Source organism: Plasmodium relictum (assembly GCF_900005765.1).
Source record: "Plasmodium relictum strain SGS1 genome assembly, chromosome: 12".
Lineage (NCBI taxonomy): Eukaryota > Apicomplexa > Aconoidasida > Haemosporida > Plasmodiidae > Plasmodium > Plasmodium relictum.
Window position 1 is genome coordinate 2,295,957 of NC_041690.1, and position 19,508 is coordinate 2,315,464.

Here is a 19,508-nt window from a genome sequence, read left to right on the forward strand (position 1 = left end):
ATATATATATGTATTTATAATATATATATTATTTTAATATAGTTTAAACATTGTTTTCAATAATTTTCTTATAAATTTGAATGTATCTTGATTTTTTTTTAAGATTTTCTTATTAAGAATACACCTTAATTTTTTCATTTTATTTTAAATAATTACAATTAATATTATTATTACAAATATATATTTTTTTTTTAATTAAAAATGGTTAAAATAAATAAAAAAGAAGTGATTGAAGGTGATGGAGTAAGGTTTTATAATATAAAAGGGAAAAAAAAAGTTTTAGTTCCAGTAAAAGCTAGAAAAACAATTGCTAAGAAATATTACGGAAGAAGATTAGCCTCAAAAAAGAAATTTATTGTACAAAGAAAATTAAGAAAATCAATTGAAATAGGAAAAGTTGCAATAATACTGTCAGGAAAACATATGGGTAAAAGATGCATTATCACAAAAATTTTGCAATCAGGATTATTAGTTATTGTAGGACCTTATGAAGTTAATGGGGTTCCCTTAAAAAGAGTTGATCCTAGATATTTAGTTGTTACTTCAACTAATATATTTAATTTTGATAATATAAAAAAATTAAAAGAAGAATTTGTAAAAAAAGTTGAAGATATAGATGATAATTCATTTATCAAATCGTTAGATATAAAAAGAAAACAAAAAAAACTTCTTAAAAGTAAAAATGAATCCCTTTTTATGAATAATGTTATCGAAAAAATAAAAGAAATTAGAAAAAATGATCCAAAAACTCAAAAATTAGAAAAAATACAAAAAGAAGTTGGAAAATTATTGAAACCAGAGATATTAAAAGATAAAGTTTTCTACTCATATTTAAAATCAAAATTCACTCTAAGAAATGACATGCGTTTACATAAAATGAAATTTTAGATATTTGTAAATTGTTTCATTTTACACATATATGTTTATTTTCGTTTATTATTATTATTATTATTATATATGTACATTTTCTTTTTATTCTTTTTTTTTTTTAATAAAAAATTTACGTATGTATAATTTCATGAATTCTTTTATGTTCTGTGTATATATATATATATATATATATAAATTTTTTCTTTTTTTTTTTTTTTTATAAATATCTATATTTAACAAATAACAAAATATGAAAAAATTAAGTTGAGCAAAAAATATTTCTGAAAACAGTTTTACTATTTAACACAATATAATTTAATAAAGTTAAATAAATAAGTATTATTTATATATAAATATAATATAGAAATATTTATTTTTATAGCAAAATTTATTTTATTCTTTATTTATTAAAGGTAAATAATATAAAAATCCTTAAGTTAAAATTTTTCAATAACACTAAAAAATTATAGAGTGAAGCATTTTAGTAAATTTGTAAAAATTTGGTTAACAAAGAGAAAATATATCAAGGTAAAATTCTTTTGTATGTGATATTTGTAACAGATAAAAAATATTAAATAGGGAACATTTTCAAAAATTTTATTTTTCTAATTTTAATACTAAAATTTTTTATAAAAAATATTAAAAAAAGGTACCTTTCTGTAAAATAAATTAAAATGAATTTTTATAGAATGAGTTTTTCTTAAAAAATGAAATTCATATTGATCAAATATAAAAATGACAAAATTATGTAATATTAAATTGAATATATATATATATATATATCATTATCCTTTATTATTTTTATTATTATAACTTAAAAAAAAAAAGAAAGAAAAAAAAAGAAGAGAAAAGAAAGAAAAAAAAAAAGAGAAAAAAAGAAAAAAAAAGAAAAGAGAAAAAAAAGAAAAGAAAAAAAATGCGTAATTTAATAAATGTTATTAAGTGTTAATGCACATTATCAAATATATAAATATAATTTTTTCTTAATTTATAACAAATCGTTATCATCTCCTAAATCTCCTTCTTCTGCTTGAGCCAATTCTTCTTGTTGTCTAATTTTTCTTTCTTTTGCTTCCTCATTTTCTTTCTTTTCATTTTCATCGGGATATTGCATTGCCTTTATAGCATCTGAATATAATTGTAAACAAAAAGCTATTCTTTTATGAAATGTTTTCATTGGTTCTCCTGTTATATAGATATCACTATTTGATTTAGATTCCAAGTATTGATTTTCATAATCAATTGTAGCTTCAATAACTCCATCATGAATTGCTTTAGCCGTTATCCCTTCTACATCTAATGTAGATTCTACACCAATTTTTTTACCTATATCTTTAATGGATATTCTAGAGTAAGATAAATTAATTATCCTTAATGCGGTTTTTATAACATTGTGATGAATTCTTTTAATTAAAAGGTAAACCCCATCACGTAAAAATAATTCATTATAATCATTCATAACTTTAGAAAACTTATTTATATCTCCATGTCTGACAGCTAAAACAACGTACTTATATGGAGTTAACTTCTTTCTCATATACTTATTACTGAATAATGATCTATCAGGTATATCTCCCATAAGTAATTCAACAACAATATCCATTTTTGCGGCTGCAAGTTTAAATCCTTTTGCACTTTGACTATTTTGAGGTGCTTTCCTAATAGCCTGAGTTAATTTGCTATGAGCTTCACTATAATCTAATTGAATTGCTAAAATTTTTCCGATATAATATAAATACCTAGCATACTGGGCATTAGATGATAAATTTTCTGGAAATGAAGTTTTACTTACAAATTTGACTGCTAAGTCATATAGATTATGCTTAATATAATCTCTTAAAATTAAATTTAATACAACTGTTTGAGTCATAACATCTCTGTGTAAGCATGCATTTCTGTATATAAATAAAAGCTTCTGTCTCACTTCTGACAGTTTTCCGCCTAGTTCGTGTACCCATGAATAATAAAAATAAACTTTTGCATTTATATAGTCTAATGATCTTCTATTTAATTTATTTATTCTATTTACTATAACTGTTGATAATTCCATTGCTTCTTCATAACTTTTCTTATCTAATAAATATAATAAAATCATTAAATAAAAAAAAACTTCTATTTCGGGTAATGAATTACTATATGTTTTATCATTTATGTTTGAAAATTCATTTATTTCTTTAATCAAATCCTTAAATTCATTTATATATTTGTTTAATATTGCATATATAGGATATGTTTCTTTAAATATTTTATTAATTAAATTTATTATCATCGGCATTAGAGTTTGACTATCATTTTTTATACTTAATCTCATACCTTTTATATATTTTAACATCCTCAATATATACCTATTGTCTTTATATACTATTGCATTGTTTATATAATTTATACTTGTTAATAAATTATTAACAAAAGTTACATTTATATCCTCTTTTTCAATCTCCTTTATTTCAACATCATTTTTTGCATATTCTACTTTTTTATATTTTTCTTTCATATTTCTTAGATATTCTAATTTTTTTTTTTTTAAAAAAATTTTTTTTTTTTAATATATTAATTTCCTTTCCTCTATAAATATATTTATTACCTCTTTTTTTTTTTTTTTTTTTTTTCAATTTAATTTGTATATGTTAAATTATTCAAAATATATGTTCTTAAAGATTCTGTAAATATATTTTATATTATGCACTTATAATTTCCTTATATACATGTATATATATGTTTTCAAATATTTCTCCTTATTATTTACTTTTTATCATAAATTTTTATCTATTCGTTCAAATATATTACATCTTTTTTTTTTTTTTTCTTTAATTAAATAATGTACGCTACACTTAAAATGTTTTTTTTTAAACGAATAATAAAGGCAAAAAAATGTATCAACTAATTAACAAAATTTATAAAGTAGTAGGTACTATTTAATTAATTGCATTAATAAAAATGCATTTTTCTTTTGATTTTTATGAATAATTATATTTAGTCTAAAATTATTAAAGTTAAAAATATATTTTTCAAAAAATAATTCAACATAATTTTTATTTTTATTATTTGTTTTATGCTTTTTTTATACTCTTTTTTTTTTTTTTTATGTATGTTCATTTATTTTTTAATTTTACAAAAATAGTGTAAAACTATAAAGTCATAAAATTAATGTGAACTTGATATTTCTGATAAAAAAAAAAAAAAAATACTTATATAAATTACAAATTTAAGTTGCATGCTTAATAAAATAAAATAGTATTTTAATTTTTTTTTTTTTTTTTTTTTTGTTTAAGTATATATATATATATATATATATTTTTTATAAAGTTATATATTTTTTTACTGCTTCTTTAACATATTGTGAACTAATTTTTAGGAACACTAAAATAAAACAACTTAATTTTTATGTTACATAAAAAAAAATATATGTAAAATCCCTTTTTATGACAATATATATATTTAATATGTGTTTATCTAAATATGATTTTTCATTTATTAAGTTTGCTAATTAAACAACTTTATATAAAAAATTAAAAAAGTAATACCCTCATCGAAAATAAAATTATAAAAGATGTTTACTTATTATTTTATAAATAAAGGATACCAAAAAAAAAAAGAAAAAGAAAAAGGATATAAATAAATAAGGGAATAAAAATAAATATTGAAAAATAATGTAAAAAAAAATAAAAATATAGTAACCCAAACAAATATAAAAAGTGTAAAATATAATAAATAAATCAATAGAGAAATATTAAAAAAAAAAATTTTTTTAATTATATTTATTGGCTCACAGAAATGTAAATATGAAAATTAACAAATAAATGTACTTAAATTTAATATTTTTAGTAATATAAATTTATATGTATTTGAATACTTAACTAGGTTAATTTTTCTAAAGGTAACAAATTCATATTTTCATCAAAATTATCTTTGCTTATGTCTAATTCCTAATGAATGTAAAAAAAAAAAAAAAAAAAAAGGATCAAAATATAGTAAAGTATTAATAGCTTTTAAAAATAATAAATTTATACATTATATAAAATAATGTTTTATATTTATTATTCTTTTTTTTTTTTTTTTTTTTACATCTATGTTGTCTAAGTGGCTTTTCTTCTTAAAAAAAATATGGTGGATAAATGAAAATGTATACATAACTAAAAAAGTTAAATAAAGAAATTATTATGAATAATAAAGTATATATTATTAATTTAGTTATAAAAAAAAAAAAAATTAAAAAAAGTATTATCTATTTTTATTAATTTTTTTTTTTTTTTTTTGATACTTAAAAATACCCAATTGGAAAAAAAGTAACTATTTGCAAAATAAGGAATACCTAAAAATAACAATAAAATAACAAAAAAAAAAGGGAATATATTCTTCATATATCATTTAATAATTTTTCTTTTAAAAAAAGCAAAGATAATTATCTCATTTTTTGTATTTAATAGTAACATATATATTTATATTTTTAACCAAAAAATATTTTGTTAAAGAAAACAGATAATACTGACATTTTACAAACGTTTTTGTCAGTCTTTAAAGAGCACTTTATGTAACCTAAGTTATCCTAAAAAAATTTAATTATTTTCTTCTTTTTTATATATGTATCATTTTAATTATAATTTCTTTTTCATTATTTTTCATATTTTAGTTTTTCTAACGTTTAGTTTAATATTTTGTATTCCATATGTTATATAGTTAGGAGCAATCTTGAAAGGAAAAAAAAAAATGAAAATATATTTTTTTTTTATATATAACAATTTTTCCTTTTATTTTTAATTTACTGTTAATAAAGTCATTATTAGAACCAATATAATATGTATAATTAGAAAACAAAGAATTAACATAGTCTGCAAAAATATAAAATAGAGATATCAACAAAATTGCATTTCAAATTAATTTTTTATTTTTATTTAATTTCTTTTTTTAATAAATACCTCAGGAGATGATTTTTTAGGTTTTAGTTTATATATTGGGATAAAAAAAATTCGTATTCCTACATTTACAATACCATATAAAGAACAGCAAAAAATATAGATAGCTAAACTAGCTATAACTAATATATCTATTGGAAAAAACTAAAAAGTATTTTAAAGAAATATATAAATTAATATTAAATAATTTCAATATATTATTTTATTTTTATTTTTTTTTTAAAATTATGCAAACCCTTGAAAAAAATATTAGTAAAGAATCAAGTAAGTTAAAAATACTATTTATTTGTTCAAGAACAAATCCACATTTGTAAGCACAAATAGAATTAAAATACTTCAAGAAAAAAAATAAAATAATATATACAAAATGAATATATCATTAAATATGTTTAAATATAATTATTTGTTTCTGTTTCCTTTTTATTTAAAATTTTTTCTTTACTTTATCAGTTATTGAAGCTAACAATGATATATATATTATGAATGAAAATACAAGAAATATTATGCCAGTTATAACTCTAAAATTAAAAAAAATAATAAAATAAAATAATATATTTTACTATATATATATATATATATTTTTTCTAAACCTAAAAGTAAATATTATTCCTATAATATATGATAGCCATGATTCTGATATTTTTTCTATCTCTTGCAATTTATAATTGTATCTACTTAATACTCTATAAAAATATATATTTCTTTTATTAATAACATATAAATACCAATTATTTTTTTTAATGAAAAATTAAATAAAATTTTCTCATTTATTAAGGTATATTTAAACTAATATTTAAAAACTTTTTAAATGTATTATATTAAAAATTCCTTTATATAGTTATATACCTTTTCATTTGTTCTATTTTTAGTATTTCATATTTATCATTACCCTTTACTTCACTATTTGAATTATACTTATTCTTAAAAAATTTTAGGAAAAATTTAATTTTATAAATTTTATCAAAAATTAAATGTATGTTTTTATAGAAAATATATATATATATTTACTTTTATCATTCTTTCTTTTTCCTTTAAATTAATAAAACGATTTTCTATTTCTTTTCTTTCATATTCTATATCTTTTTGTTGTAGAAATGATAAGGGTAAACAAGCTATTCCATAACTCTTCAAAAAAAGAATATATATACAACAATGTAAAAAATAACACAAAGTAAAAATAAATGTGTTTGCTTTCTATTTTTTATTATTCTATTAATCCTTTTAAATAAAAAGAAATGTATATATTTTTTTTTTTTTATTACTGTATAAGTAACCCAAAATGATACACCTATTAAAACGACACATCCCATTAAAAATAGAACTGCTGATTCTCCAGCTAAAAAAAAATTAAAAAACTCTAAATTGTTACTAATATATTTCTTATTTTTATTTTGTTATTAATTATTTTATTTTTTTAACTATGTTTCATATCCAGTAAATCATAAATGTACTCAAGTTCTTTTCCTTTTTCCTATTTAATAAATCAACAAAGAGATTAGAAAAAAAAAAAAAAATTTTATGCTGATGATTATATAAAAAAATATTAAAAATAATATATGTATATATATAAAAAATTCAGTTTATATTAATAATAATAATGTAATTATGTACTTTATTAGACAATTTTTCTAAATATATATTTTGTTAATAAAAATATTTATATAATTAAAAATACCATTGCAAGTTTATGCCCTGGTCTATATACTAGACCAATTATTGACAATACAACTAAAAAAAATATAAAATATATCTGAAAAATATTAAGTTTATATAAATTTAAATTATTTTGAATAATATATAAAATAAGATTTTTTTTTTTTTTTTTTTTTCATTACAGTTTTTTTCAGTGATTCTATAACATTTTCACATGGTATTATATTATCATCAAATTCATTTTTGTATGCATCTAAAAACAAAAAAAATACATATTTTGTTATTTTATACCTTTTCCTATATCACTTTTTTAAAAAATATGTATTAAAATTTTCGTTATTACTCTTATTTTTAAGATAGAAATAGGAAAAAGGAACGACAACATAAGCTTGAAAAATTAAAATCCAAAACATAACTAAAAAAAAAGAAAGTATAAAAAAAAGAATGTATAGAAATTCATGATGAATTTTATAAATTCTTTTTTTCTTTTTTTTTTTAATTATATATGCTAACAATGGTAAATTTTAGATACAATTTTTTGGTTTATTTCAAAATCAGAAATTTCCAAATTCTAAAAAAAAAATAATAATAAAAATAAAGAAAAAGAAAAATATTTATTGTGTATATAAATATTCAATTAAAATTTTTATTTATTAATTTCTTTTAGATTATACTCCATTTGAAACTAGATAAATGTCTATAGGTATGAATAGAACTAAGATAAAGCTTGTACTTAAAGACAAAACAAAAGTTACTGCTATTAATAATGTTGATTCATTTGCTTTTACAAAATATTTGTAAAATGCCCAGCAAGATGCAAATATTAACTATAAAAAAAAAAAATTAAAAGTATAAATAAAAACTCTTTGTTTTGTTTTCTAAATACTAGAATTTACTATTATTACAAACATTATAATCATAACAAGTATCGTATATGCTACTTTTTTTGTTTTCTTTCTACTATATTGCTTAAAATATATTATTTCTATTATCGAAATTATAATATATATATATATATATATATATGTTTATCTATTCTTCCTTTTTTAAAATATTAATAATTTCGATTAACTAACCAAAATAAAAATTAAAAAAATACACCAAATTATTATATCCATTAGATTTTTAAATTTTTCCTTTTTTTTTTTTATAAGATATATATTTATCACATTAATTTTACTTTTCTCTAAAATTAATTTTAATTACGAAGTCAACATTTTTAAAAAAAAATGTGTTTGCCCTTATATTTTTACCAAGTAATTTAAAGATAAAAACAGAATTTTTTTTTTAAAAGGAATTTTATCTATTAATTATGAAAACTTCTTTATGTTAAAAATGATTTACAATAGCAGAAATAATAAAAAATAAAACCTAAAAAAAAAAATTGGCTGTGTATAATAAAAAATTGATTTTTCTATAATGGTTTTTTAAAATTGGAAAATTTAAATTCTTAAAAATACTTTTTTAAAATGGAAAAAAAAAAAATTAAAATTTCTTCTATAAAATAAAATATTATATTTTAAATGTTTAAAATATTTTAAGAAATTAATAAAAACAAAAGATCAATATTATATTTTAACATTTAAAATTTATAAAAAAAAAAATGATAATAATTCTTACATGTATCATACAAGCAAAAAAAGAAATGAATTAAAAAAAACAAAATATAATTAAATAAATATGTACAATATGTATATTTAAACTAAAACAACAAAAAAAAAAAAAAAATTATCATCAATATAACAAAGAAAAAAGTCTATTCTTATATATTTCAAATATGAAATCAAGAATAAATATTATCATTGTATGCAAGTATTCATTTTATTTTAATAAATTTTTTCGTTTTTTTTTTTTAATGAATATATTACTGCATCAAAACCTATGAAAATTCTTTTTAAATATTTTTTTTTTCAAATGTAAAAAAGATACAAAAATTAATATAAGATGCCAAAAATGTAGATATATATATTGTAATAAAAAAATGTGTTATCTTAATTTCAAGTAAGATATAAAAATAAGTTATATTAGTAATCTATTTCAAAAGAAATTATTTTTGTAGAATAGCCTTCATAGATTGTAAAATTATCTCTAGTAATTTTATTTTCATTTTTTATACTTCTATTAAAATCATCATATGATATTTCATAATTTTTTAAATCATTTTTATTTTTTAAACTTTCAGGTTCTTTAAAATATAAATTTGTTCCAATACTAGAAGTTTGAATACCTTTAAATTTATATTTATTATTTATTATACATTGAGGAGTTTCTGTGAATATGTTTTTTAAAGTTATGTTATTAATTTCAAATGGTATGTTATCTATAATATTATCATCTAAATAGCCCTCATTTGTTTTATCATTTTCTTTTTCCTTATCAACTAAATCTTTGTTGGATTCATTAATTATATAAGAATCATCATTTCTAATATTCTCATTCGTGTTATAATGTACTTCTCCATTATTGCTATATATATTATTTTCTTGAGTATCATAACTATTACAATTTACATTATTATCCTTTTTATTAATACGTAGTATATTATCATTATTCAGAGTTTCATGTTCATTATCTTTAGTTAAATTAATATCAGTAATGTTTATCTCATTAACAGTGTTATTTTTTGATAAGTTATTTGAATTGGGTACTTTTTCAGAATGTACATTTTTTTTCTCTTCAATTATCTTAATTTTATTTTCACTTTCTAAATTAAATTTTTCTTCTTTTTTCTTACGAAAAATATTAAAATTTTTTAATTTATTTTCATCATTATTTAACTGTGGAAAATTTAACATCACCAATGTTTCTTCAATAGTAGAATCTGAATCAGTATCTGAATAATTATTCATTTTATAAAAAATAAAAAATATACTTAAGTGTTAACATTGTTCAATATATTTTATTAAAATTTGTTAAAGGAAAAAAAAAAAAAAAAAAAATTACAAAGTATTTATCTGTTTTCTTAAATTTATATCTTTTTTATATATTGTATTTAAGTTAACTAATGAAAAATTAAAAAATTATTATATTTTTTAATCAGATAATATAAATTTATAGAATTCTATTTTTCATTTAGCTTTATATTCTTTTTTTTCTTTTTCATATATAATATTTATGCTTGATGGAAAACATAATAATTTAAATATAGTATTTTTGATTATCTCTTTAAACGTTTAGTCTTTAATTATTTTAAATTTAGTATAATTAATAATATATATGTGAACTTTTTTTTTAATGGAAGCATCATTTGAAAATAAAAAAAAAATATATAACGTATATATTAATTATTTATTATAACATATATAAAAATAATATATATATACATAATTTTTTCGTGTTTATACTTTACAAAAAAAAAAAAAAAAAAATCATAATTTATATATTTTTTGTATATTATAGTCTTAGTATAAAGTTAAAATATTAATTAGTTATATCGTAAATGAATACTTGATAATTCTCTAAATTATTAAGATTGAAGAAAAAAAAAGTTTTAAACTAAAATAATAAAATGGAAAGATTTTTTCATTTAAAATAGGCATATTTTTATAACATATTTTAAAATACCTTAAAAAAAAAGAAAAAAAGAAAGTGTGAAAAATGTACTTTAAACTGTTATATTTACAACATTCTCACCTTTTTTAAAATAAATTGTAATGCAAGATTTTTTTTTCCTTTCATTGAAATAATATATATTTTATTTTTAGCAATAAAACATTTCTTGTGAAAATCCTTAAAATGAGTTAAAAAAAAAAATAAAATAAAATAATATTTGAAATAATAAAAAATAATTTTATTCACTTATAATATTTAACACATCAAATGTAGTTCGTATATTTTGTTAAACAAAAAAATATTTTAAGTTCTATAAATAACTTTTACATAATGTTAATAATATATTATTTATTAAATTATCTTTCAACTTTACATGTTTACTTAAATATAAAAAGTAATCAAATTTTCTTTTAAGGAAACTTAAAATAGAATTATTCTGATAACAATAAAAAGTTTAATGCAAATTTTTATAGCATTAGATGAGGTAGAAATAACTACAATTTATTTATTTAAATTACATAAATAAAGCTATATTTAAATAGTAATAAAAATTCAAAAATCAATAAGTTTTCTGCTAACTTAAAACTTGAAACGAAGTTACACGATTTTAGATTCATTTTGTATTAATACTGATCTTTAAAATCGTTTTGAATAACTGTTAGAAAAATGATATATTTTAATATATATGAACTAATCAAGATAAAAAATATATAATTTTTTTCAGAACAGCTATTTTTTATTTATATATACAATAATGCTATATTAAAAAAAAATATATAATTCGGATTTTATGAATCAAGTAAAATCTTATTGTATTAAAAAAAATATATATTATGAACCTTCATAAAAAAAAAGAAAAAGGTTAATATGAAATTCTTAAAGAACTGAAAAATTTATTATGTTACAAGGAATTACAAATTTAAATCTTATTAAAGGATATATATATGTATGTGTATATTTAAGAGAAATATATATATTTTAAAAAAAATTCAATGATTAAAAATATTAAATTTACATAATAGTAAATACTTCATTTTTTTTTTTTTTTTTGTTTTTCTTTATATTTAACTTTGTTCTTCATTTATAATATACTCTTTTTTCAAACTTCATTTAAATAAGTTTTTTTTTCTTTTTTTTATTAATTCTTGTATTTACTATCTTTACATGCAAACTTTTACAAAAAAGAACTAATAAAAATAAAATTAAATTAATATTTTATTATGCACGTTAGTACATAATTTTTTTTTTTTTACTATATAGAAAAATATGACCGTTGTCAAAAAAAATGTATTGTTCTTGTGTGCAGATTAATCTAAATATTTGCAACTTTTTATAATTAAGCCGAAAAAAAAAAAAAATTATATTAATGTAAGATTAATCATATATTATAATAATAATAAAAGGAAGATAAAAAATAATTTTCATTTTTCATTTCTATGAATTAATGTATATTAATTAAATTTTATTATCTTTAAAATATAAATAAATATTATTTTTTTTATAAATGTGAGTTTTTTTTTTTTTTTTTATTTATATATATACTATTTTTGTATGATTTATTTTTTTTTTAATTTTTTTTTTCATAAATATTTAAAAATGAGTTACGCTTTTACTTCTTTTAAAGAAGCAAAAAGTAATTATGTGTAATTTTATGTAATACATGAAAAATATAAAAAAGAAAAAATTGTAATGATTTTAAGCTTCATAAAATTTTATAATATATATATACTTTTTTCATGTAATATTAAAAAATAAAGATTTATGAAAAAGTAAATATATATACACAAGAATATATGGTAAATGCAAGCATTTCCCATTTTTATAAAATTTTTATTTTAAATAATATTTTTTTCATCTATAAATAATTAAATTTTTTTTTTTAAATTAAAAGATTTATTTTTTAAATTTTATAAAATATATTTATTTTAAAAATGTTTATATATGTTATAAAATATATAAATATATTAAAAATAAGATAATTATTATATCATAGATAGTATGCATATTTGCAGGAAAAATTTTAATTTTTACGAAATACAAATATAGAAATTTTTTAATAATTTACCATAATTAAATCTTTTTTTTTTTTTAATTAAATATATATTTGTTTAACTTTATATATATATGGAATGTCTAAATTGTTCTATTACATTTTTTTGTAAACAATAATATAAAATTAATACTGATATATTTATCTATATTTTAGAAAAGCTAAAAAAATATATGCATTTCATAATGATTATGAATTCAAATTAGTTATTATTTTAATTTTTTATCAAGAATAAATTATTCATTAAAAAAAAAAAATTTTTTAGATTATCATTTTTTTTTTAAACGTTAGACTCTTGTATATTTTATTTATTTATTTTTTTTTTTTTTGCTTTTATAACCTACATTTTCAATTAACATTATTTTTTTTTTAATTTATCAATTTATGTATTTATATTATCATAGTTTTTCCTTTTATTTTTTAAGGATTTTAAAATTTTTTCTTTGATGAGACTTTTTTTTAATTTTTTTTTTATTTATTAACACCAGTAATTAATTTTAGTAAATTTCCTTCTTTTATTCTATTTTATTATTTTATTATTTTATTTTTTGTTTTGTTTTTATGCTCATATATAAAAAAGAATGATAAAAATAATTAATTAAACAAAAATAGAGATGTTTAATTTTCTTTATAAAAAACTAAAAAATTATGAATAATTCTAATTTGTCTTTTTGTAAAAAAAAAAATACATAAAATAATGTTTTCATGTTATTTAATTTTTGATAAGAATTAACTCTAGACAGGACAAAACTTCAGTATCATATATAAGTTATTAATATTATTTCATTTCATACATTATATTATCAAATTATTTAAATTTTTTAAAAAATATAAATTAAAATAGTGCATTTTAATAGTGCATTAAAATGTGAAATAAAATTCTTATCTTTAATTTTCATTTTAAGTAAGCATCTATATATATTCTAATATATTAATACAATACAATAGTTTTCATTTTTATATTCTTTTTTTTTTTTGTATAAATATAGAAATTATTAAGAATACTTAAAATCATTTCAAAAAATTGAATTAAATTATTAGAAAAAGTAGCAAAAAGATATCCTGATTTAAAAAAAAAAAAAAAAAAAAAAAAAGTGGTGAATTTAAGAAAGAAATGAAAGAAAAAAAAATAGAGGATGAAATATTGAGAAAGGAAATAAGACAAAATAAAAGAGAAAAAGTAGTAAATATAAAAAATGCAGGAATAAAAAGTAATACAAAAAGCACTATGGCTGATAGTGATGAAGATTATTCAATTATAACATTATGTACAAAATGCTTATCAAAAAAAATAGGAGATAATAAAAATAAAATAATTTTAGATAGTAAAGCTTTTAAAGATAATAGACTTAAAAATCGTAACAGCATAAGTAATACAGATCCATTATCTCATCATTTAAATTTATCTCCTTATTTTGATAGATCACAAATAATTCAAGAAATAATATTGATGAATGATGTTGAATTAACCGAAGTATATGAATTTGATAAATACAAATTAGGGAAAGGATCTTACGGAAATGTAGTAAAAGCAGTAAGTAAAAAAACAGGTCAACAAAGAGCTATTAAAATAATTGAAAAAAAAAAAATTCATAATTTAGAAAGATTAAAAAGAGAAATACTAATAATGAAACAAATGGATCACCCTAATATAATTAAATTATATGAAGTATACGAAGATCATGAAAAACTCTATTTAGTGTTAGAATTATGTTACGGTGGAGAATTATTTGATAAAATTGTTAAATATGGAAGTTTTTCCGAATATGAAGCATATAAGATTATGAGACAAGTTTTTTCAGCTATATATTATTGTCACAGCAAAAATATTATGCATAGAGATTTAAAACCTGAAAATATTTTATACGTAGATGACTCTGATGACTCACCTATACAAATAATTGATTGGGGATTTGCCAGTAAATGTATGAATAATCACAACTTAAAATCAGTTGTAGGAACTCCTTATTATATAGCACCTGAAATATTAAGGGGGAAATATGATAAAAAATGTGATATATGGAGTAGTGGAGTTATCATGTATATTTTATTATGTGGATACCCTCCATTTAATGGAAAAAATAATGATGATATCTTAAAAAAAGTAAAGAAAGGAGAATTCATTTTTGATCCTAATTATTGGTCGAGAGTCAGTGATGACGCAAAAGATTTAATTTGTGAATGCTTAAATTATAATTATAAAGAAAGAATTGATGTTGAAGGTGTACTAAATCATAGATGGTTTAAAAAATTTAAAACCAATAATATAGTTATAAATAAAAGTTTAAATAGAAAATTAATAGAAAAATTTAAGGAATTTCATAAATTATGCAAAATTAAAAAATTAGCTGTAACTTGTATTGCTTATCAATTAAATGAGAAAGAAATAGGAAAATTAAAAAAAACTTTTGAAGCATTTGATCATAATGGAGACGGAGTACTAACTATCTCTGAAATATTTCAGTGTTTAAAAGTTAATGATAATGAATTAGATAGAGAATTGTATTTTTTATTGAAACAACTAGATACTGATGGGAATGGATTGATCGATTACACGGAATTTTTAGCTGCATGCCTAGATCATAGTATATTTCAACAAGATGTAATTTGCAGAAATGCTTTTAATGTATTTGATTTAGATGGAGATGGAGTCATTACAAAAGATGAATTATATAAAATTTTGTCTTTTAGCGCTGTTCAAGTTTCCTTTAGTAAAGAAATAATTGAAAATTTAATAAAAGAAGTAGATTCTAATAATGATGGATTTATTGATTATGATGAATTTTATAAAATGATGACTGGAGGAAAAACTTGAAATATATTAAGATAATTATATCGCAATAAAATCTATATTTAAGTTCACTTATTTTTTATTTTAACTTTAATGCGTTAAGAGTATATTTCCTATATAATATTTCTTACTTTTTCTTTTTTTTTCTTAAATAAGTTTCACTGGAATTTCTTATTTTTCTCGCTTTGCTTATTTCTTTAAATTTGCTATTTAATTTTTTTGTTTTGTTTTTTTTATCTGTTATTATATTAATGAAACTTTAATTATTTGGGATTTATAGTAATTTTTTTTTTTTAATATTTTAATTTTGTGCTTTGATTTTTACATTTTAATTTTTTGTCAATTTGATTTTTGTATTTTTATAAATAATTTTTTCTTATAATTTTTTTGTTTTTTTGTTTTTTTTTTGTTTTTTTTTTGTTTTTTTTTTTTCTTTTCGGGGGATTCATTCTTTGTAAACGTACATTTTTTATTTTTTTTTTTCTTAAAATTAATCCATTTGCATTTTTATTACCATGTAGTAAAATATAATTAAACGATTATTATTAGCTAATGTATTATCATTGATTATCTTTTTATACAACGGGAAACTGTTATATTTTTAAAAATATGATTAAAACACTTTAAGAGAAAATACTAGCCATATATACATGTATATGTATATGTGCATATAGTTTATAGTAACATAGTAATAGATCTTATACCTTATGAAAGAAAAGAAACATACAGCAAATAAGAAAATCTGAATATAATTCATATCTTATAAAAAATAATTTTTCTTAAGAATATATATTTATGTGCAAAAAAATTCACATATCACTATATCTAGAAAAAATAGTAATCTTTCAACATAATGGAAGTTTATATATAATTATTTTTATTTATATAACTCCTTTTTTTTTTTTTTTTTTGTATTTATGTTCAGTTTTTCTTGATTTCTGTACGGATTTGTTTATCAAGAATGATTATGTTCTTCTCTAATCTATCGTATGCATTTTTTTTAATTTCATCCCATTGTAAATCAGAAATCATACTTTTATTTTGAGGCCTTACTTTTTTTTTAAGAATATTAAAATCATTTTTAAGATCATTTAATTTTATTTTTATATAATTATATTTATTATCACTTAATATCTTTTCCTCGTAAGGGCACATTTTAATAGGTATAGAATAAATGTCAACATCATTTACAATATTGAAGTTTCCTATTCCTTCCATCCCTTCATTAAAATAAATTTGTTCACGCATTGGTATTGCATTCACATCATCCACATATGAATATAAAGGATAAACTTCTTTGTTATCGCCAATAACTGGATTTAGAACCTCTATTTCTCCGAATACCCAACCTAATCTTCTCAATGTAGTACAAGCAAAGTAAAAATAATCAGATGGTAATGTATGATTTATGTAATAGCTTAATCGCTCTTCCAATATTTTGGATCTATGTGTTATGTAACATACCCTTGCATTTGCCTCTGATAATTTTGTTTCCTTTATCATATATTCAATAGAATTCATTATTTCCTTTTGCTGATCTTCATTATATTTATAGCATTGTTCATAAAATTTTATTTTTGTCTGGCATAAAACAATTAATTTATGTAAATAATCAAAAATATCTCCAATTTCAACTATTTCTTTTATTTTTTTAATTTTTTCTTTATATCTGTCTACTAGATTATAAAATCGTTCATTCAATTTAATTATTTCTTGTTTTAAATTTTTATTATTTAACACCAATTTTTGATATCTTTCGTTGGTATTATAATTAATTAAAGTTATTTTCTCTGGATCACCACAAGCTTCTTCATAAGTTTCCATTATTTCGTTTAATTTTTTTTCTAATGTTTCTTTTTCGTTTTTTAAATCATTTATTAATTTTATTTTTTGCTCAGATTCATGAGTAACCATCTTTATTTTTTCTTTTAATTTACTATTTTCTGTATAAATACAAATTTTTAAATGATTTACATATATATAAAATTTTACTTGAATTACAAATATACTTTTTATAAATAATTATGTATATGTACATTTTTTTATAACTAATGTATATATAGATGTGTGATAATACTTTCATTTATAAATTAAATTTTAATACCTTCAATTTTTAAACCTAATTCCTCGTGTATAAATTCCATTTCTGTTATTTTCTTTTGGAGAAATTCATCGGAGCTTTTAGCATTTACCTCAGCAGCTATTTGCAAGCGTTTATTCTTTGTTCTAATATTCTCTATGGTAATCTAATTTTAATAAATTTCATATATTATAGTTATAAATGTACACGCATATATATAGTCTTCATTTTTTTTTATATAATTTTTTAAATATACCTTCAAGGAGTTTATTTGTTCTTTCAGACTATTGATTTCTATTTCTTTATTTTTTATTTCTATATCACTTAGTTTTTTAATATTATCTATATCATTTTTTATTTCTTCATTTTCTTCTTTCGTTATTTTTATATTATTATTAATACTATTGAAATTAGAATTATTTAAAGTATTATACCATTTTTTTAGGAGTCCTTTGTCATTTACATACAATAGATATGTTTGACCATCATTATATTCAAGAGTTTTTATTTGTATTATATCTTCATTATCTCTTAAATTAAATTCATTATTTTCTTCAATTATCTAAACATAAACTTAGAATTAATAATTTAAAAAAAAAGATGTCCATATTATTAATATTTTTTTTTTTTAATAAAAAACAATAAAAAAAAGAAAAAAAGAAAAAAAGAAAAAAAGAAAGAAATAAAGAAATAAAGATATATAATTAAAACTATAATAATTTATATTCTTTAAGAAATTACTTTATTTTTAAGAGCTATATGATAATTAATAATTTTTATTTGACTTCCTTCTAATAAAAAAATAGTATGTGGCCTATAATCTCCTTTTAATTTATATACATAAAAAAAATTAGCTTTAATAAAGCAAAAATACTTTACCCATTTATTTTTTATTTCTTGTTCATCTTTAGAAATAGTATAATGGTCATGAATATCTGCTACCCTATTTTTTTCGAAATATAATTGAGGATACTTTTTAAATTTTTTTTTTTTTGATGTATACATATAAAGAGTACCTGAAATAGACTTTTTTACTAGATTACAATTCCCAAAATATATTAATGAACTAATATCAAACATTTTTTTTTTTCTTTCTATTATTAAACATTATAATTAAGCATTTATAAAAGTAAATATAATAATTATTACAAAAAAATAGAGAAAAAAAAAAAAAAAACTACAAATAAAAATATAGTATTTTCTTATTTCTTTTTCTATAAATTACCAACAATTAAATATTTCTTATTTTTTCTTATGAACAACAAAAATTTTGTTTAAGATACATAACTTTTTTTAAATATATATATATTATGATTTGTAAATTTTTCTTATAATTAATCTCATTTAAATGTGTAGCACCATTAGGCACAGTTTCAATTTTTATTTATTTGAACAATAAAAATTTAATAGATATATCTTTAATTACTTCATAATTATGTATATATAATACTACATATATTATTAAAAATATTTTATTGACTATAAGCAATATTAAGAAAAGACATTTATAAAATTTATTAATACATATATAATACTATATTAAAAAAAAAAAATATGAAAAAATGTAAAAAATCTCAACTAAAATTATTTCTACATGTT

General features: G+C 17.6%; 6 protein-coding genes across 6 annotated transcripts; 2 read left to right on the forward strand and 4 right to left on the reverse strand.

The window, feature by feature from the left end:
- Positions 1-201: 201 nt before the first annotated feature.
- On the forward strand, positions 202-888 carry PRELSG_1259700 (60S ribosomal protein L6-2, putative; the record flags this gene model as incomplete). Its single annotated transcript, XM_028678412.1, has 1 exon — positions 202-888. One exon carries the CDS (start codon positions 202-204, stop codon positions 886-888), a length of 687 nt encoding a protein of 228 aa, XP_028534704.1.
- Positions 889-1,858: 970 nt separating this feature from the next.
- RPN3 (26S proteasome regulatory subunit RPN3, putative) lies at positions 1,859-3,364 on the reverse strand (the record flags this gene model as incomplete). Its single annotated transcript, XM_028678413.1, has 1 exon — positions 1,859-3,364. One exon carries the CDS (start codon positions 3,362-3,364, stop codon positions 1,859-1,861), a length of 1,506 nt encoding a protein of 501 aa, XP_028534705.1.
- A 1,363-nt stretch (positions 3,365-4,727) lies between these two features.
- On the reverse strand, positions 4,728-8,554 carry PRELSG_1259900 (conserved Plasmodium membrane protein, unknown function; the record flags this gene model as incomplete). Its single annotated transcript, XM_028678414.1, has 20 exons — positions 4,728-4,796; positions 4,936-5,003; positions 5,132-5,182; positions 5,323-5,416; positions 5,511-5,558; positions 5,634-5,699; positions 5,787-5,927; positions 6,019-6,117; positions 6,226-6,301; positions 6,374-6,466; positions 6,630-6,703; positions 6,792-6,908; positions 7,046-7,119; positions 7,203-7,254; positions 7,459-7,533; positions 7,619-7,689; positions 7,780-7,851; positions 7,950-8,007; positions 8,111-8,263; positions 8,513-8,554. 20 exons carry the CDS (start codon positions 8,552-8,554, stop codon positions 4,728-4,730), a joined length of 1,593 nt encoding a protein of 530 aa, XP_028534706.1.
- Positions 8,555-9,460: 906 nt separating this feature from the next.
- On the reverse strand, positions 9,461-10,285 carry PRELSG_1260000 (conserved Plasmodium protein, unknown function; the record flags this gene model as incomplete). The annotated part of the gene is made up of 1 exon (XM_028678415.1): positions 9,461-10,285. The coding sequence occupies one exon, from the start codon at positions 10,283-10,285 to the stop codon at positions 9,461-9,463; it is 825 nt and encodes a 274-aa protein (XP_028534707.1).
- Positions 10,286-14,152: 3,867 nt separating this feature from the next.
- On the forward strand, positions 14,153-15,853 carry CDPK5 (calcium-dependent protein kinase 5, putative; the record flags this gene model as incomplete). The annotated part of the gene is made up of 1 exon (XM_028678416.1): positions 14,153-15,853. The coding sequence occupies one exon, from the start codon at positions 14,153-14,155 to the stop codon at positions 15,851-15,853; it is 1,701 nt and encodes a 566-aa protein (XP_028534708.1).
- Positions 15,854-16,750: 897 nt separating this feature from the next.
- On the reverse strand, positions 16,751-18,989 carry PRELSG_1260200 (conserved Plasmodium protein, unknown function; the record flags this gene model as incomplete). The annotated part of the gene is made up of 4 exons (XM_028678417.1): positions 16,751-17,772; positions 17,934-18,075; positions 18,166-18,471; positions 18,651-18,989. The coding sequence occupies 4 exons, from the start codon at positions 18,987-18,989 to the stop codon at positions 16,751-16,753; spliced, it is 1,809 nt and encodes a 602-aa protein (XP_028534709.1).
- Between the last annotated feature and the right edge of the window lie 519 nt (positions 18,990-19,508).